The sequence below is a fragment of the Strongylocentrotus purpuratus genome, unplaced genomic scaffold (assembly GCF_000002235.5).
Source record: "Strongylocentrotus purpuratus isolate Spur 01 unplaced genomic scaffold, Spur_5.0 spur5_scaffold_3, whole genome shotgun sequence".
Classification (NCBI taxonomy): domain Eukaryota; kingdom Metazoa; phylum Echinodermata; class Echinoidea; order Camarodonta; family Strongylocentrotidae; genus Strongylocentrotus; species Strongylocentrotus purpuratus.
Window position 1 is genome coordinate 6,057,372 of NW_022145609.1, and position 17,493 is coordinate 6,074,864.

The 17,493-nt window shown below is 39.0% G+C and overlaps 1 protein-coding gene across 1 annotated transcript; it reads right to left on the bottom strand.

Moving 5' to 3' along the window:
* Positions 1-15,739: 15,739 nt before the first annotated feature.
* LOC115928901 lies at positions 15,740-17,211 on the bottom strand. The gene is made up of 2 exons (XM_030996970.1): positions 17,055-17,211; positions 15,740-16,598 (listed from the first exon to the last, which is right to left on the bottom strand). The coding sequence occupies exons 1-2, from the start codon at positions 17,171-17,173 to the stop codon at positions 16,298-16,300; spliced, it is 420 nt and encodes a 139-aa protein (XP_030852830.1). The 5' UTR covers positions 17,174-17,211; the 3' UTR covers positions 15,740-16,297.
* Positions 17,212-17,493: the final 282 nt, after the last annotated feature.

Below are 17,493 nucleotides of genomic sequence, written 5' to 3' on the forward strand. Positions count from 1 at the left end.
AAAAAGTTACAACCCCTCTAAAGTGTTGGGACTCCTAACAATTTGATGGTAAAATTATATTTAGATTGAATCACAATGAGAAAGAGGATTAAAAAAAAAAAAAACGTGTTTTAAGTCGAATATTGATGAAGGAATACAACATTTAGGTTTTCTGCGGACAAAAGAAAACTAAAATTATGTTTTCTTTGATCAATATTTTATTGGGGAACACATTTTCCCTTTTTTTTGGATAGGGGGGGGGGGTCTTTGCAGAATTGTGTTTTAAATGACATCCTATTTCACATCATGATACAATATAAGTGAAATTTTGCCATCACATTTTTGGCGAATTCGGGGCTCCCAACACTTTTCAGGGGCTTTAAAAATAAAATCGTGCGACAAATTTTCTCTCAAAGTAGCCACAGGGTTGTCACGGGAGTCTCGAAGCCGTCTGGAACCGTTCTCGAAAATGAGAATCTGACAAATTCAAGATCGAGAGAGGCGTAAACCCCTCTGAGCGCGACTAAATTGTGTTAACAAAAAAAATCAAGACATGACTGTATGCGAATTGTATGCGATTTTTTGACCCAAATGTTGCCGGGAGTTCATGCGACATACGCAGATGTGTCGTAAGTACTAATTCAGTGTGATTCCAAGTGAAAATTGTCGCTTATTCGATGATTTTTTTTCTTCTCGAAATTGTGTGTCTCCAACAAGTCGCGATCCAGTGAGATACCAACTTTATATGTGCTTCTTGTATGATGTCACTTCACTGCGCGTCAAATATAACGCGTGTCATCGACGCAGTCCTAAGTCATTACTTTTGAACTCCAGATGGAATATTGACGTATTCCACTCTCTCTGGATCATCGATGTCAGCGTAAACACCTTCTTGGATATTGCTGATCCCCGATCCACTGAATCCCTGGGAGGCATGTTGCCTGACTCCACTCGGTTGAGGCAGCTCGTAATGAGGGCTCTGTGGATCGCCTGCTAATGGGGCAGCATGTAAACGAGGCAGGTCTTCCTTCTTTTGCTTTCGCTTGCTGGTGGTCGATTTAGGAAAGACAGACAGAAATAGTGGATAATCACAATCGTCATCATCACCATAATAATCTCCATCTTCCCCATCACCATCATCTCCATCATCATTATCATTATAGTCGGCAAATCATTAAATACTATTAAAAGATACATGTATAAGAACATTTGTCTTTCAAGGTCTTTGAGGTAATACCAGTAGGGTATATTACTTCATAATTATATATGTAGATATTCAGGTTTAAAATAAACATGATTTTTGTTACTCAATTACCCTAGAAATGCGTTTTTGCAATGCAGACTGTACAAGAGGAATAAATTGCAGGCAGCTATGTTGTATAAACTAGTTAAAATTAGGAATTAGAGAATTAAAAAACAATTTCAATATTGAAAATCCACGTTCTGCATTTCAAACGTTTTTCGAAAAGGGCATTACTCTTGTGCGAGAAATTAAAATGTTTTGTTATCTTATACCATACAATCACCATGGCAATAGCAAGTATGATGTTCCCCAAGCATAATGTCACGATTAAAACCATTGAAGCAGCATTAGTATTCGTCAGGTGCTGACACTCTGCAACATTGAATAGATAAGCGTAAATCACCAACATTTATCAGTCCATTGCTAGTTGCAGAATAAACCTATTGCTTCAACAAAAAATGCTATAAATGTTAATATTAGATAGCTTAGACAGATACCGAGATGTGATTTGTGCAGAGCTCGACACGTGATATCAATTGTGAGGATCCAAATTGTTATATTTTCCTGGCCGGTCACTTTTCGGTGTTATATTAACCAGCTGGTGAAATGAATATATTTTTAATCAATGCATGTCGCCCTCTTGAGGACTGTATGTCACCAATAGGCCATTTTCGTAATGTAACCAAAGGTAATGCATAAGTCTTTGTGAAGTGCCTCAATACAAATTATTTCATTCACCTGGTAAGAATTATAGAATTTCAATAGACAGAATTCAAACTGCATACATTAGTTGTTGCCAGGTTGGACAAACATTATGAATTGACCTACCTAGCAACACTTGATATAATTTATTGCATTTTACCCCGGTTCCCAACATAAACAAATCCTCTGCGTGCCCATGCCTTGAGCCATAATGCATGGCCGTCCAGAGGATTTTTTTTTTATGTTGGGGACCGGGGTAACATGCAATAAATTATTGAAAATTTATTGCATTTTCTATGTTTTATTTTATTGATGGAAACTGCCCCTAACCTAGCCCCCGCTGCGTAAAGTCATGGTTCAGTGACAAAGCAATGGCCTCGTAACTGTGAGGCCCCAGGATCAAAACCGTGTCGATGTGCAATATTAGTGCCCTTTTGTAGGGCATTAATACGGAAGCCCATTAGTGCCACCATACGAAATAAAATTTAAGAGGAATTATCTGGCGGCCGCCACTTAATTAACTGGCGGCCGCCAGAGAATTATGTGGCGGCCGCCAGATATTTAGAGGTCTAAAACAGCTGCATAATGATAGGATACTGGAAGCACTGCCGTACTGATGGGGGGGGGGGGGTAGGGCACTTTTGCCCACAGTCAGAGGCGGCATTCTTGGTTGGGAGGGGGAACACTGTGCCCCCACTTTTTCAGGTTCCCCTAAAGTGCCCCCTTATCCTTTGTACATGTCTTTTTTTCCCCGGCCCCCCACTCAATGTTATTTAGGGTACGCATAATTATGCTCGTTCCCTCTTTTTGAAAGCACCCCTATCTGAGGACTGTCAATATTTCTATGGGCATGAATATGAATATAGGGGCATGTTAAATGTTTAGGAAATTTTAATTCCAGTTCACTTTCCTTTTCTTTGAATGGAATATCATTTTAATTTGATTAAATTCAGGTTTTATTATTTTTATGTTCTTTTTGGTTACTAAATAGTAATTAATTTTACTGCTTTACTGCTGATTTTTTTCGGGGGGGGGGGGGGAGTGAAAATTCGTTTTGACCCCCCCCCCCCACACACACACACCTTTTTGTCGGGAGGAGGGCGAGTCCCCTGCCCCCACTTCTGGCGCCTATGATCGCAACAATGGCTGGATTTCTGAAAAAAGGGGCACCTACAAAGTGACACATCACCAATAATAAATTTTTTTTTTTTTTTTTTTTTAGATATTTGTACCACCCCTTCGTCAAGATTGTGAATACACTACCACGAACGACATCAATATTTGTTTATTTCTTTACGTGGAACAACATATTGCTTAATCAACGTACTTCGCAATTTGGTGTGATGGACTGATCAATATCGATTTTCGAGCAAGCGAGCAAATAGTATAAGGTCCCATTTGAAAAATTACATGATGAAGAAAGACTGAAAAGTTCTTTTATGTAATTATGAGTAACATTATAATCAAAACATCCATAAACGCGCAAGCAAGCACTATAATTATAAGGGCTTTCAGATGCCTTGAATTATAGAGGTGCATCATGGAGAAAGAAAAAAATAGGCACTTATCAGAAGGGAAAAGGACATGTACATGTAAACAGTGGAGGCACAGTGTCCCCCCCCCCCCTACCAAGAATGCCGCTTCTGACTGTGGGCAAACGTGCGAAACTAACCCAGAAAATCTAGAAATAAACCACATTTCAATTTCATTTCGCGGGTCAACTGCCCCCCCCCCCGCATCAGTACGCCAGTGCTTCCAGTATCCTTCCATGAAAATATATAAATTCCTACCATTAAAAATTATCAGAAGGGAAAAGGCCTGCCCCCCCCCCCCCACTCAGAGGTCGGAATGACCGCATGCGTGTTGCCAAAATGTCCGGTAAAGGGGTAATTTTCGTGCGACAAAGTCCGGCCCGAGAATTGTAAAAAAAAAGGGTGTATTTGACTTTTCACCCGGAGATTTCTTTAAAAAGGGGGTATTTTTCTTTTTTTCTCTCATCTCTTTGGACTCCTGAGAAATTATTCCGAATTTAGGGGGGTACATTGAGCATTTTTCCTGATTAAGGGGGGTCTCCAAGGCAGGAAAAGCCCGCGAAATGCCCACAGAAATATTGGCAGTCCTCAGATAGGGGTGCTTTCAAAAAGAGGGAACGAGCATATGCGTACCCTAAATAACATTGAGTGGGGGGCCGGGGAAAAAGGACATGAACAAAGGATAAGGGGCACTTTAGGGGAACCTGAAAAAGTGGGGGCACAGTGTTCCCCCTCCCAACCAAGAATGCCGCCTCTAACTGTGGGCAAAAGTGCCCCACCCCCCCCCCCCCCATCAGTACGCCAGTGCTTCCAGTATCCTACCATTATGCAGCTGTTATAGACCTCTAAATATCTGGCGGCCGCCAGATAATTCCTCTTACATTTTATTTTGTATGGTGGCACTAATGGGCTTCCGTACATTATCCTCATTACTGTCATTTATGACTTAAGGGCGTAGGTTCCCTAGTTGATAAGCATAGTAGCATACACATGCTTTAGCAGTCACGCAAAACAAACATTGTCAAATTATTATTCAATAAAATCTGAGAATGTATACTATTATCTAGATCTATTATTTTTAAATTATTTTAAAATAATTCCATAAATTGGGGTAAAACAAAAATATTCCAACTTTATGAGCGACAGTGCATTAGTCCAATCACCACTCACCAAGGATAGGAGTCGTAACAGTCACAAGTGGACTTCTTGGTCCTTCTCCGCCGGGACCTTCTCTGTTGGCAGACACACTGATATTGTATTCTGTTTTTGGTTCCAATTCAGTCAATACAAACTGCATTATTCGTTGAAGATCGCCCTCTCCCACACCCGAGTCGATTCTACCAACCTCTTGCCATTTCTCTTCCATCGTTTGCTGATAGATAAGGTAACCAACAACTGGTCCGTCGCCGGAGTCCAGACAGGGTATCCAAGAGCTCCAGAAGACAGTGACTGATGACGAGCTGATCTCTCCGACTGTTGGGCCGGATTGCAGCTCTGGTAAAGCTGAAAATTATATTGCTATCAAGTTAAAAGCTGATTTTATGTATAGAGTACTTTATGAGAAAAAACACACCAGCAAAGAAACCAACAAATAAAACAAGTAAAAATAAAACTCAATCTGAAATCCCAATCTTAGGGCCTATTTTGAATTGCCTTATTAAGTCTCCAAATACCTTGCATATTTAAAGAGGTATTTCCGATAAAGTTCATGCATATACATTGTGTATGTTGTTATTCACTACTTACATTTGATATACAAAATCACCTAATCAGTTTAAATATGGTAATTACCGTAAAAATCAAAGACCGCAGAAATAGCATCCAGTGAAAAGGATCTATTTTGGTCCGACAGTTCACCAGCGTAGCAGAAGATTTGGTCACCTTCGGTCACGTTGTAAAGGAGGAAACTATTATTACGGAATTCACCTTCAAGACTCGTTGATGAGAAAGAAATCGGTCTTGATGACGAAAGACTTTGACCGATGGATACCTTGACGTCATCTGGAGACAATGTTTCCCCTTCGATTTCGACGTCGACGGCGCAGTAGACACTAGCGAAACCGGGATTAGTTCGAAGGGTCGTGAGATGGAAATTATCTGTAGGATGAGATACAAGAAAGAATGAGAGTGGTAGAAACGCGATAAAAATACAAAATCTAGCAACATTATCACAGTGAATTTTTCAATTTCAATTTCAATTTATTTATGTTTCCAACAAAACATTATAAATCAATTATAAACATTAAAAAACAAATGTAGAAATACATATTGGAAACAGAGGGGTCCACTAAAAAGCAGTTCTTGTAAAAGTGTGAACACCTCAAATGATACTTAAGGATAATGAGTAATTCTTTTAACAAGTCCATAACTACAAAAGGAACTACAAAATAGGGGAAAGGGGGGTGCCAACAGAGATGAAAACGAAACAAGACAGTTCTTTACATGACAAAGATAGAAGAACGCGGATAAAAATGATAAGATGATAAAATGATAAGATGATAAAATGCATTCGTTGACGCAGTCCTACGTCAGATAAAAGTAATGCTGCCTTGTGTGCAAGACTAGAGTGACATGTGAAAACACATAGGCATATTGATAAATGTGATATCACTCACAAATTCCTTTCTGGCAAATCAAATATCTGTCCAGTGAACAGAAGTCATCATCCCAACGTCCATGTCTCTCCTTCCTTTTGTTCGACCAGAGGCAAGTACAATTTTGATCTCCAAAATCATTGTTTGGTTCATTTGGCGCCCAACCATCATATCTAATACAAAACAAAGGAAAATAAAATGCATGACAATTGCAATAGCAATAAAATAACCAGACTTGAAGGTGAGCATATACTATAAATGGGATTTTAGACTATCCAATCCTAATTGAATGTAATGCCGGTTAAATAATCGTTTACAGGACATAAATAACCATACAATCATAATCGTTTTAACGACATTGGAAAGTGTTAAGAACATCTTTCAAACGTTTTGTGTTTGCTGGTATTTTAATTGGGATATGAGATAATTATAGAAACGTGCATACTCATAAATTCTGACAAACTTCTGACAAACTTCATCGCTATGCATGGAGATCCAACTTCAAATGACTAATAACTGTCAAACGACATGAATAAGTCCTACGAGACTAATCAAAGAAATGCACTTATTTTATTGTCGATATCGTGATTATAGTGCTTACATCACTGGTGTGCCGTCAAGCCATCTGAATTGACCTTCGGCGTCTCTGTCATTGCAACCAATCCAAAAGCACCGCGTAACTTCTGAGGCCGGAGTGATGAAAGTCGTCAAGAAAACCTGCAGTGGTGTTGAAAAATATTAAATATACGACACACTTCTCATTCCTAAAACTAATTATCCGGCATAAGAATCACAAAGAAAATTTTTTATGGACTGAGCGTAACATGATATTGATTAGAAACTATTCAATCTAATTGAAACATTCTCCACATCTCTTTATACTTGGCATCACTCAAATGAAGAATCGTACACAACTTTATATGTGCAATGATTTAGAATATTTTTTTTTAAAGAATCGGACATTTTCCTATCAAATGAATATTACCCCTTAGACACGATGTGTCATTGCTGTGAGAGTGACGTTAAAAGAAAGTAAATCGTGAACAGATTGCATTATATTACTCGCCCATACACTAACTGCCTTCGTAGGCTCTATTAGCGTAGGTAATGACGCAATCCATAACGCGCCAAACGTCGTGTGTAATAGATATTATAGCATGCGCCAGTATCATGCAATTATTATCAGCGCACCGTTCATTTTGAATTCATTCTTTTTACTATAATTATCACCCTCACGTTTTGCTACGTCAGGAAGTAACGCTTCGAGAGCAATGGTGGATAATAACACATTTAAACATAACTTAGCCATAACTTATAGCTGTATATATATCACGTTACAAGCTAAGAAAGTAAGTATGATTAACATCTGACCATTATTTGAATCGATTTAATACCTGGATCTCGTCTGAGTCAACCTTTGCTAGATTCGCTCCATAACCTTGACAGAGAGCCTGCGCCTGATCGTAGTCTAATCGGGTGCTGTTATCCACTAGATAGACTGCGTCATCCAGCCGGTGCCATTCAGGAGAGGGTGGCTGACTTGTTACTGTATTATGATATGAAAGTGACAGTTTCGATTATAAGGCGGCTGCTTCCTCCGAGCATTCGTAGGGTAATACCTGACACAGCGGAACGTTGAAACAGCGCATATAATTAACAGCCCCCCCCCCAAGGTAGGATAAACCGGAAGTGATTGCCCCCTTTTTAACACAAACATTAAATTAAACTAAGCAATAAGAATTTTTTTTAAACAAAACAAAAAAAGCGAAGAGTTTTTTTATGACGAACATGGATATATTTCTAAGTATTCTTACCCCCTTGTAAAAACAAGATGGCTACAATGGCGATAGTAACGAACGCTGTCTCCTGGTAGGCGAACTTCATATTAAATCAACAAATAGATGGGAGTTGGTGTCAGAAAGAGATGCTATTCATTTATGATTGTATTTCAAAATGCATGTACATGTACATAGACTGGAGAAGAAATAAACGTTGACGTGTCTCGCGCTGAAATGACCTTAAAAAAGCTTTCTGTTTTGTTTCCTGGGCTTGTTGACATAACTTTCCTCTTTCAGTTTCAAATAAAAAAAATTGCTACATCACCCCGTCTTATTTTAGAATAAAACTAACCGTTTCCTTTTCATGTTCATGCTTCCATAATTATAAGGCTTTGAAGTAATTTAATCGATTTCTCTCAAAGATGAAAGGACTATTTGTAAATGTAAATGATAACTTCCCGGTTTTATAGTTTGTTTTCTATATGTTTTCCTAAATGATAATAATAATGACAATAATAATAATAAAACAACAAATATAATGATAAAATTAAGAAGAACTGATAAACAGATAGATAATTAAAAAAATAAATGAATAAAATGGATTAGACAAGAACATCATCCTAGGAGTAAGATATTAACAATTGTTGTCTACTACTAACGCTCATGTTCATAGTTACTTCAGATACCTTTGATTATCATATTCATATTGTAGTCCGCGAATGTAAAATAGTACATCATGACAAACAGATATCATGGTACATACATGTATAGAGCCTGTTTTTGTTTGTAATTTTGTTTCTGTTTACCACTGAGTTCCTTTCAGTATGATTTTGCTGGTATATTTTATGTACGTGTATTAGGTCTTATGATGAAAACTTTCATGTCCAATGTTTGTAAATATAGGATTTCCCGGCGAAATTCGCGAGTTTGTCAATTCGAATTTGTTTACTTTGCATTGAAGTTAGTGCAGATCGGCTTTGCCATGCCAATTATCATTGAATTTTCCCGTTTTGGTAGTCAATTTAAAATTTTGGTCGAATAGTGTTGTACGGTATGTCACTGAAACAGCTCCCGTAGGACTTTTGTGCCAAAGTTGATTTTTTGCATTTTTGGATTTAATGGGGTCCAAACTATCAGAAATTGATGGGGTTCAAATTTTCCCGAAGACACATAATTTCCCTATTGCGCTTTATATAAGCCATTTTGGCGCCCAATATGGACCCCCAGGAAATGAAGGAGGGGTCTGAAAAATTGAACCCCATCATATTTGGTCAATTGGGACGCTTTTGAAGCCAAAACAGCAGAAAAATCAACTTTGGCTCAAAAATCCTACGGGATTACATACCATACCGCACTAGAAGGGTTTCATAGATCTGTCATTTAATTTAGAAACTGCTCAACTAGCATTCAAATTAATCGTCACTTGTCGAGGCGTCATTTTTATCATTCAAATTAACACCTGTCATTCGTATTCGAATTATGTTTATTCAAGTTAGGAATGTTAAGGGGAAGAAATGCAACACACGTTTACATTAAAAAAAAAATGCAATTAAATGCATGATTTGCAATTAGGGTATTTTCTATTATTCCATTCATTAATTTTGAGGACAATGCATATGGGTGTAGTCAGACATTTGGTAAAGAAGGGCGAAATCAAGGGATATGGCATTTCTGCACGTACATGTACATGTTCATATACCCCGGAAAAGTGGGGATACAAAAATACCTACCCCAGTCACAATATTGTACCCTTCTTCCATAATGAAATTGTGATAAATTTATGATGAAACAGAAGACAAACAACTTCCTTACATGAAAATTTACAAAAATATTGAGACCATCAAGTCCGTCGATGTAAGTCTTTTTTTCTTCTTAACAATCAAACTTAAAGGATGATGAATATCACATAAATCTAAAAGTATATGAAGTGTATAAATGCAAGAAAATAGGATATGATGAAATACACATGGAAAAAACAATCTTGAAAGAAAGAGAATGAGCTATAAAAAGTGTGTAATAAACGAGAAATGTATATTGACCATCAATTCAAGTGCACAAAGTGCTAATTTGAATGCTACAAATGTTTTCGAATGCTAAAAGTACACCTTCACGATGCCAGAAATCGTGTTGCGTCAAATCGAATGTCCAAATAACAAGAAGCAAACTATTCATTAATTTGAATGAAACATACATAGATTCTAACGAAAACTTCATAGATTTGAAAACTAGAAAAAGGAATATAAACCCAAGATATATCTGACAGCACTAAAACCGTCGAATTTGAACGCAAGATAAATTAACTTAAAATGACAAACTCGCGAATTTGGCCGGAAAATCCTATATTTAAAGATTTTCTGTCAGGTTCGGTTTCATAATTCTCAGCGATATCTGTATTTGAAATCCTGCAATAGTTTTCAAAAATATGGCAAATAAGATGAGGATTATATGGTTCTTCTTAGCCTATTCTAAATTTGACTTGTAATCGACAAAAAGAGAGGGAATGCTAACAATAGACCAGCTGAAAAAGTTCGGTTTCATTAAAAAAAAAAAAAAAAAAAAATCATAATTCATCATTGGAAAATATGTATAACTATTAGTGAAGATATTATAGAGGTCGGGATTATCTGTTATTTGTTATCGTGGATGCAGAGTTTTACATAATAGAACAATTCCTACAGTTACATTGTTCGAAATTCACCAAAGTGATATTATCTTATACTATGTGAATATTACGGGGACATTTTTTTTTTTTTTTTTTTTTTTTGGGGGGGGGGGGGGATAGGGTTAGCTGGGAGCAAGGCTCAAATTAATTTTTTGTCCACGGGGGCTCTTCCAAAAAAAAAAGAGCCCCCGTGAGCCCTCTCACGGGGGCTCTTTTAGTACCGACGGGGGCTCTTTTTTCATACAAATTTTCATTAAATTGGTACCCATGAAACTCCTAAATTCCTTGGTATTTTATCATTATCATTTAGTCGGCATTTTCCCTCTTAGAAAATTTACTTGTTACATAGCTGTTATTGACTTTTATCTCCGTGATGACATTCTCTCCATTTCTTCCCGCTCTGCACATAATGTCCTCCTCATTATTTGGAGCAACCTTATTTACATTCTTTCTTTACTTTTAGTTTTTACCATATCCTTCCAAAACATAGGGGCGGATCTAGCTTTTTGCTAAGGGTGGGGGGGGGGGTAACCCAAATACGATGTGGAGCATCGTCCACGAGCCGCGTAGCGGCGAGGCGATTTTTGTTGCTGCTATTTTGAACCCCCGTAAGTGATGTTTTCCTGACATCTACTAACATGCGGAGCATCGTCGACGAGCCGCGAAGCGGCGAGGCGATTTTTTTTGTGCGCTATTTTGAACCCCCGTTAGTGATGTTTTCCCGGCATCTACTGACATCTACTAATACTGTGTTGGTCTGGACACAATGACACATGATAGCATTTTTCTATGCACATCACATTTTCACTTGGCAGCCCAAGGGGGAGGGGGGGGGGGGGGGTGGTGGTTGAACCCCCTTAACCGCCTAGATCCGCCCCTGCAACATCTTTGCTGATCTTCTTTTCAATATTGATTTACTGGTCGAGTTACATTATTTGCTGATCTTTTAGAATATCCAGATTTCAGAGGATTCACACTTTTCACAACGAAAAACTTCTCCATGTTTCAGTCCTTGCGCGATCGTCTCCAGCTCCAGCAGATATTGGGCGTCAGCGTGCACACCGGTACTACCGGCCCAGTATAGTCGCTGCTGACGGCCGCACTACAGCTGCACTGCGAGCTCTGTTGTTTGTATCGGTAATACTCATAGAGATGGGAGAGAAAGCGCCATCTAATTAGTTCCATTTTATTGGTTTAACGTTTGAACATTGATACTCAATATTGTGTTAAAGTTATATCAGAAAAAATAATCTTTATTTTATAATTCCACGGGGGCGATTTTTAATTTTGCAATCGCCCCCGTGAACCATCTGACGGGGGCGATTGTGGAGCTCACGGGGGCGAATCGCCCACCGCCCCCGTGTATTTTGAGCGTTGGCTGGGAGCAACCAACTACTACTAGTGGGTTCTTGTGTAGCGCTCTTGTTTTGTCAGACTTGACACTCCTGGCGCTCCACAATTTTGACCCCGGCTTTAGCACGGCTGTCGTAATTGTACTCTAGCTAGCATTTCGGGGAATGAATTCCTGCCAGGAACCCATTAACCTCACCTTCGTGGAGAGTTGCACATGTAGATAAGTGTCTTGCCTAAGGACATTGGGGCCGTAGCGAGACTCGAACCGCCAACTATGTAATCCTCAGTCCAGAGGCGGCCCTCCGGGAGGGGGGGGGGCAAGGGGGGGGGGAAGTGCCCCCACTTTTTCAAGCACCCGAAAAGTGCCCCTTTTTACATAGGAAAAGCGCCCTTTTAACTTTTTAAAAAGTGCCCCTTTTTAAATAGGAATAGTGCCCCTTTTAATTTGAAAAGTGCCCCTGTTAATGTGTAGAAGCGCCCCTTCCCCTTTTTAACACTGATAAGTGCCCCTTTTATTTGGACACGTGCCCCTTTTCCTTCGACAAGTTCCCATTTTCCTTTGCAACAAGTGTCTATTTTCCATTCTCATAAGTGCCTTCTTAATCTCTAGTAAGTGCCCCTAGTTAGGTACGAGACGTGCCTTTTTTCAATTTTGATAAGTCCCCTTCACCTCTGATAATTGTCCTATTTAAATCTGAGAGGTACGTGCCTCTTTTACTTTCACAAGTGCCCCTTCCCCTTTTAATAACTACCCCCCTTTTAACTCGGAAAAGCTCACCTTATATTTGTGCCCTTTTTCTTTTCTGATAAGTGCCCCTTTTCCTAATGAAAAGTGCCCCATTAAAAAAGAGCCCCTTCCCATAAGTGCCAATTTTCTTTTAACTAATAACATTTTCATTTATTACAAGTGCCTCTTTTTCATTCACATAAGTGCCCCTTTTCATATCTGGTCATTGCCCTTTTTCAGGTGCAATACGTGCCTCTTTTCACCTCTGATAATTTCCCTTTTTAACAATATACAATAATATCTTATAAATGCCCCTATTAAAATCTGATCGGGGCCCCTTTTCCGTCGACAAATGCCCATTTCCTATTCTCCTGACTGACTTTTTTTTAAAAATCCCTGGTGAGTGCCTCTTTTTGAAGGTGTAAGAATTGCCCCATTTTCACCTCTGATAATTACTCTTTGTATTTTGGCACATGCTCCTTTTCTTTCCTGATAAGTGTCCCCTAGTCCTCTCATTATTAAACGCGCCCTAGCTAATTTCAAGCGACTTAAAGCAATTTATCCCAAAGCTCACTCGCTACGCTCGCACGCATCTATAGATGATATACTTATGTTACTTATCAATGTTTTTTCAGTCTTCCGTTATGAGATTGTGCTTATACCCCGTTAGGGTTGGGTTTTTCCTCTTTATAAGATGAAGTTTTTCGCACTGTGATCTCATACATCTTAAATTTTTTTCCTCGCTCGCAAACTATTTTTTAGACAATCAGACCCAACTGCAAAGCATGATGTTTAAGCAATATCTTGTATGGTGTATAAAGTGAAACAAATATTGAAATCATCCCTGATAATTGTAATTACAATGTAGGGGTATACCAATGTCTAAAAAATTGTATATTTTCGCTTTGAGATTTCCCTTTGTAGGTGCCCTTTTATTTTTATCCAGAAAGTGCCCTTTTTCTTGGTGCCCCCCACTTTGGATGTCGCTCGGCCGCCCCTGCCTCAGTCCGATGACGTATACACTAGACTACGGCGACACCCAGGCTTGCTGGAAGCAGTTTGAGGCATTTTTTTAATAACTTTTATTCTTATTATTATTATTATTATAACAAAAAAATTCTCCTTTTTTTTTGGGGGGGGGGGGGGAATATTCCGGCGCCTCACCATTCAGGGGGCAGTGGCGTAATGAGCAAAAACGTTTGGGGGCAGAAGAAAAATTTGCAACACCACCACTCTTACATGTTACATGCAGGCCCGCGAAACGTTTTTCAAAGTGGAGTATTAACGATCAGGTAGAATGAAGCCAGCGAAGCTCAGAGGTTTTTGTAATTAAATTACGATCAGATAAGCATATTTAGATACCGTATTTGTGACAATGGCGGGTCAATAATTGGCGTGGTGTTCAGGGAGCTGAGCCCCATAAAGCTCAAGGGTTTAAGGCATTTAATCATGGACAGATGAGCATTTAGGAGCCCGTCCTAGGCTAGGACCCTTAATTGGTGGGGTCCAGGGGGTAGAGCCCTCGGAAGCTCATCAGTTTTAGGTTTTTAATTACGGTCAGATGAGCATCCAGGGGTGGAGCCCCCCGTTAGCTCGGGGCTTTGAGGCATTTGATTATGGTCAGATGAGCATATTTTGATACCTCATTTGTGACACTCAGTGGCGGATCCAGGAGTGGGGGCCCGGCCCCCCCCCCCTTGGAAAAAAAATGTGTATTTGTACATTTTGTTACGCTAATTTTATCGTTTTTTTTTAGATGGGTCCCCCCATGGCGCTTAGGCAATTTTTCAAATTTTCGAGGACCAAAAAAAGAATAGTGCTCATTACCCCCCCCCCCTCCCCCCCCCCCCCCCCCCCCCCCCCCCCCCCCATGAGCAAAATATTGGCCGGCACGATTTTCATATTTCAGCACACTAAATTTCAAATTTGGGCTCCCACACCTTAGAAAGCCGGGATCCGCGCCTGGTGACACTAGCAGGTCACTCATCCTTTCTCTCTTTCTTTCATTTTCAATTTCAATTTCAATTTCAATTTATTCAGCATAAGTTTTGCCTGACTATGAATATAGGAATTTGTAATTTTTCAACAAACGCATACAAAAGAATGTTTTACAAAAGAAATAGAAAAAAAGTCCCGGAAAATCGTGTCATTTCAGCAACATTTGTAAATTACTGGTATCGAATAAGAAATAAACCACGTTTGAATTTTATTTGGGGTGCATCTACCCTCCCCTTATCAATACGCCAGTGTTCAGGGGCTAATGTCTTCTCACCACTATAATAACAAACACACACGCTTTCCCATCCTCTCAAAATATATCAACGATATTCGCGTATCGCTATTATAAACATCCTCCATTGATAAATATGGGGGCATGCGGGATTTTTAGGAAATTGAATTCCTGTTTACTCTCCTCACACACACGCACGCACGCACACGTTAAATTAAACCATGATACATATTTTTTTTAGCACATGTTTCTACATTTATTGAAAAATCAAATACAAAATATTCAAAAAACAATAACAGTATATAATATAATTGAATTACATAAAAAGTAACGAATGAAATATACCCCCCTCCAATAAAAAGAATGCTTATATACATGTATAATTGAGTATGGAGGAAAGTCAAAGAATCAAGATAAATGCAGAGGCCAACTATCATAAGCATGGGGGTGGGGATACATCACAATGGCGGATCCAGGAAGGGGGCCGGACCCCCTGGCAAAAAACAAGTAAAAACACCCTTTTTTAAACAAAAAAAAGAAGATGGGCCCCCTCTCTTGGCGCTCAAGGGGGGGGGGGGGCGGATGTTGAGTAAAAAAAAAAGTAGCATTGTCCTCCCAATTGAGCAAAACCAAACAAATTAGTGCTCACTACCCCTCCCCCTTCTCCCCCCCCCCCCGAGCAAAAATCGGCCGGCGCGATTTTCACATTTACGCACGAAGTGCCCCTTTTTGTGACCCCCTATCTTGCCGCCGGCTGGATCCGCGTATACATCCACGTATAACACTCTGCGCATGAATGAATATACAGTGCGTCCCAGAAAAAAGAAACTGAGAATTATCCATGTTTTATCGTAACTTAATCACAATTACATGTTTGATTAATAAATGACACATATTTTGTAAAGCAACTCATATGATACATATTTCACGCATGAGTGATTAAAAGCAATTTAAAGAAAGTGTACCAAAAAATCATTTGGCGAATGGTATCTTAATTTCAAGGACAAATCCCATTTCTAGAAAGTTCATTTTCTGCCTTTTTATATGACACCTCAATCAGGAAAAAATGAGCGAGAAGTAATAAGGTTCTATTTGTTTAAAGCAATGCTTGCATTTCCATAATTTATTAAAAGAATCCGTTCCACTGGCTGTCTGCCCTAACAACAAAGAAGACGAAATACTTCATGCATGGCTGATCGTCAACGAAATGGAGTTTGTTGTTTGTTGCTACGGCAGGTAGCCAGTGAAAATAAATTAGTTTAATAAAATTATGGAAATGCAGTTTGCGAACTCGAGGCAAATTTTTTACCCAAATGTTGTGGGGAGTTCGTGCGACATACTGTGTCGTAAGTACCAATTTAGTGTGATTCCAAGTAAAAATTGTTGCTAATTCTAGTATCATCTCTAAATGTTGTGTCTGAAACAAGTTGCAAGCTTTTGCAGCCCAATGTGATATAGCTCTACATCCATTCCTTGTGCGATGTCACTTATTGCATGTTAAAGGTCACGCGTGTCGTTGACGCAGTCCGGGGTCTCTACATGACGCCTTACGTTCAACGGGAATAACTTCTTTCGAACTTGAGATGAAATATTGACGTATTCCAATTTCTCTGGATCAGCGATGTCATCGTAAACCCCTTCTTGGATGTTGTCGATCCCCGTTCCTTTGAGGCCCTGGTAGGCATGTTGCCTGACTGCACTCTGTTGAGGCAGCTCGTAATCAAGGTTCTGTGGATCGCCTGCCTCTCCTGGGTCAACACGTACACGAGTAATGTCCTCCTTCTTCTGCTTCCTCTTGCTGCATAGTCGATTTAGAAATGACAGACAGAAATAGTTGTTAATCATCATTATCATTATCATTATCATTATCCTCGTCATTACCAACATTATTACCATCACTATTAATATCATATTCGGAATTTTCAAATACTATGCAGTGTAAAGAAAGAGGTGTAAGAAAATTCACATTTTAAGGTCTTTGAGGAAATACAAGAATGGTACTTTACTTAAAACTTAAATATCCAAGTATTCAGGTTTATGATAAACATGATTTTTGTTACTCTTTTACCCCAAAATGTATTTTTGTAATGCAGGCTGTACAAGGGGAATAGATTGGAGACAGCTCTGTTGTATAAACTACAGTAGTTAAAATTAGGATTTAGACAATTAAAAAAACTATCCACATTCTGCATTCAAAACGTTTTCGAAAAGGGCATTACTCTTATGCGAGATATTAAAATGATTTGATTCTTACCATACAATCACCATGGCAATAGCAAGTATGATGTTCCCCAAGAGTGATATCACCAATAAAATCATCATCCAAACAGCAGTAGTTTCCCTTAGGTGCTGACTCTCTGCAACATTGAACATATAAGCGTTGATCGCGAAGATGTATTAGTTTATTAATAGTTGCAGAATAGACCTATTGCTACAACAAAGAATGTTATACATTTTCATAGAGACATTTTATATCAGTGGCCCTATGTCCTTTTGGTTCCCTTGGTCATAGATCCTAGACTGTGCATAATAATGGTGAGCAGGATAGTGCTTGGATCAGATTAAGGTGTTCTGTACAATGATCAAGGACAAATCCATGATTGTCATAGGGGGCGAGGGTAACCGTAGGAGCAATTGCAACATCGTAGTCAATAATCAGTGACGGATCCGGCATTTTTACCCGATAAAATTAT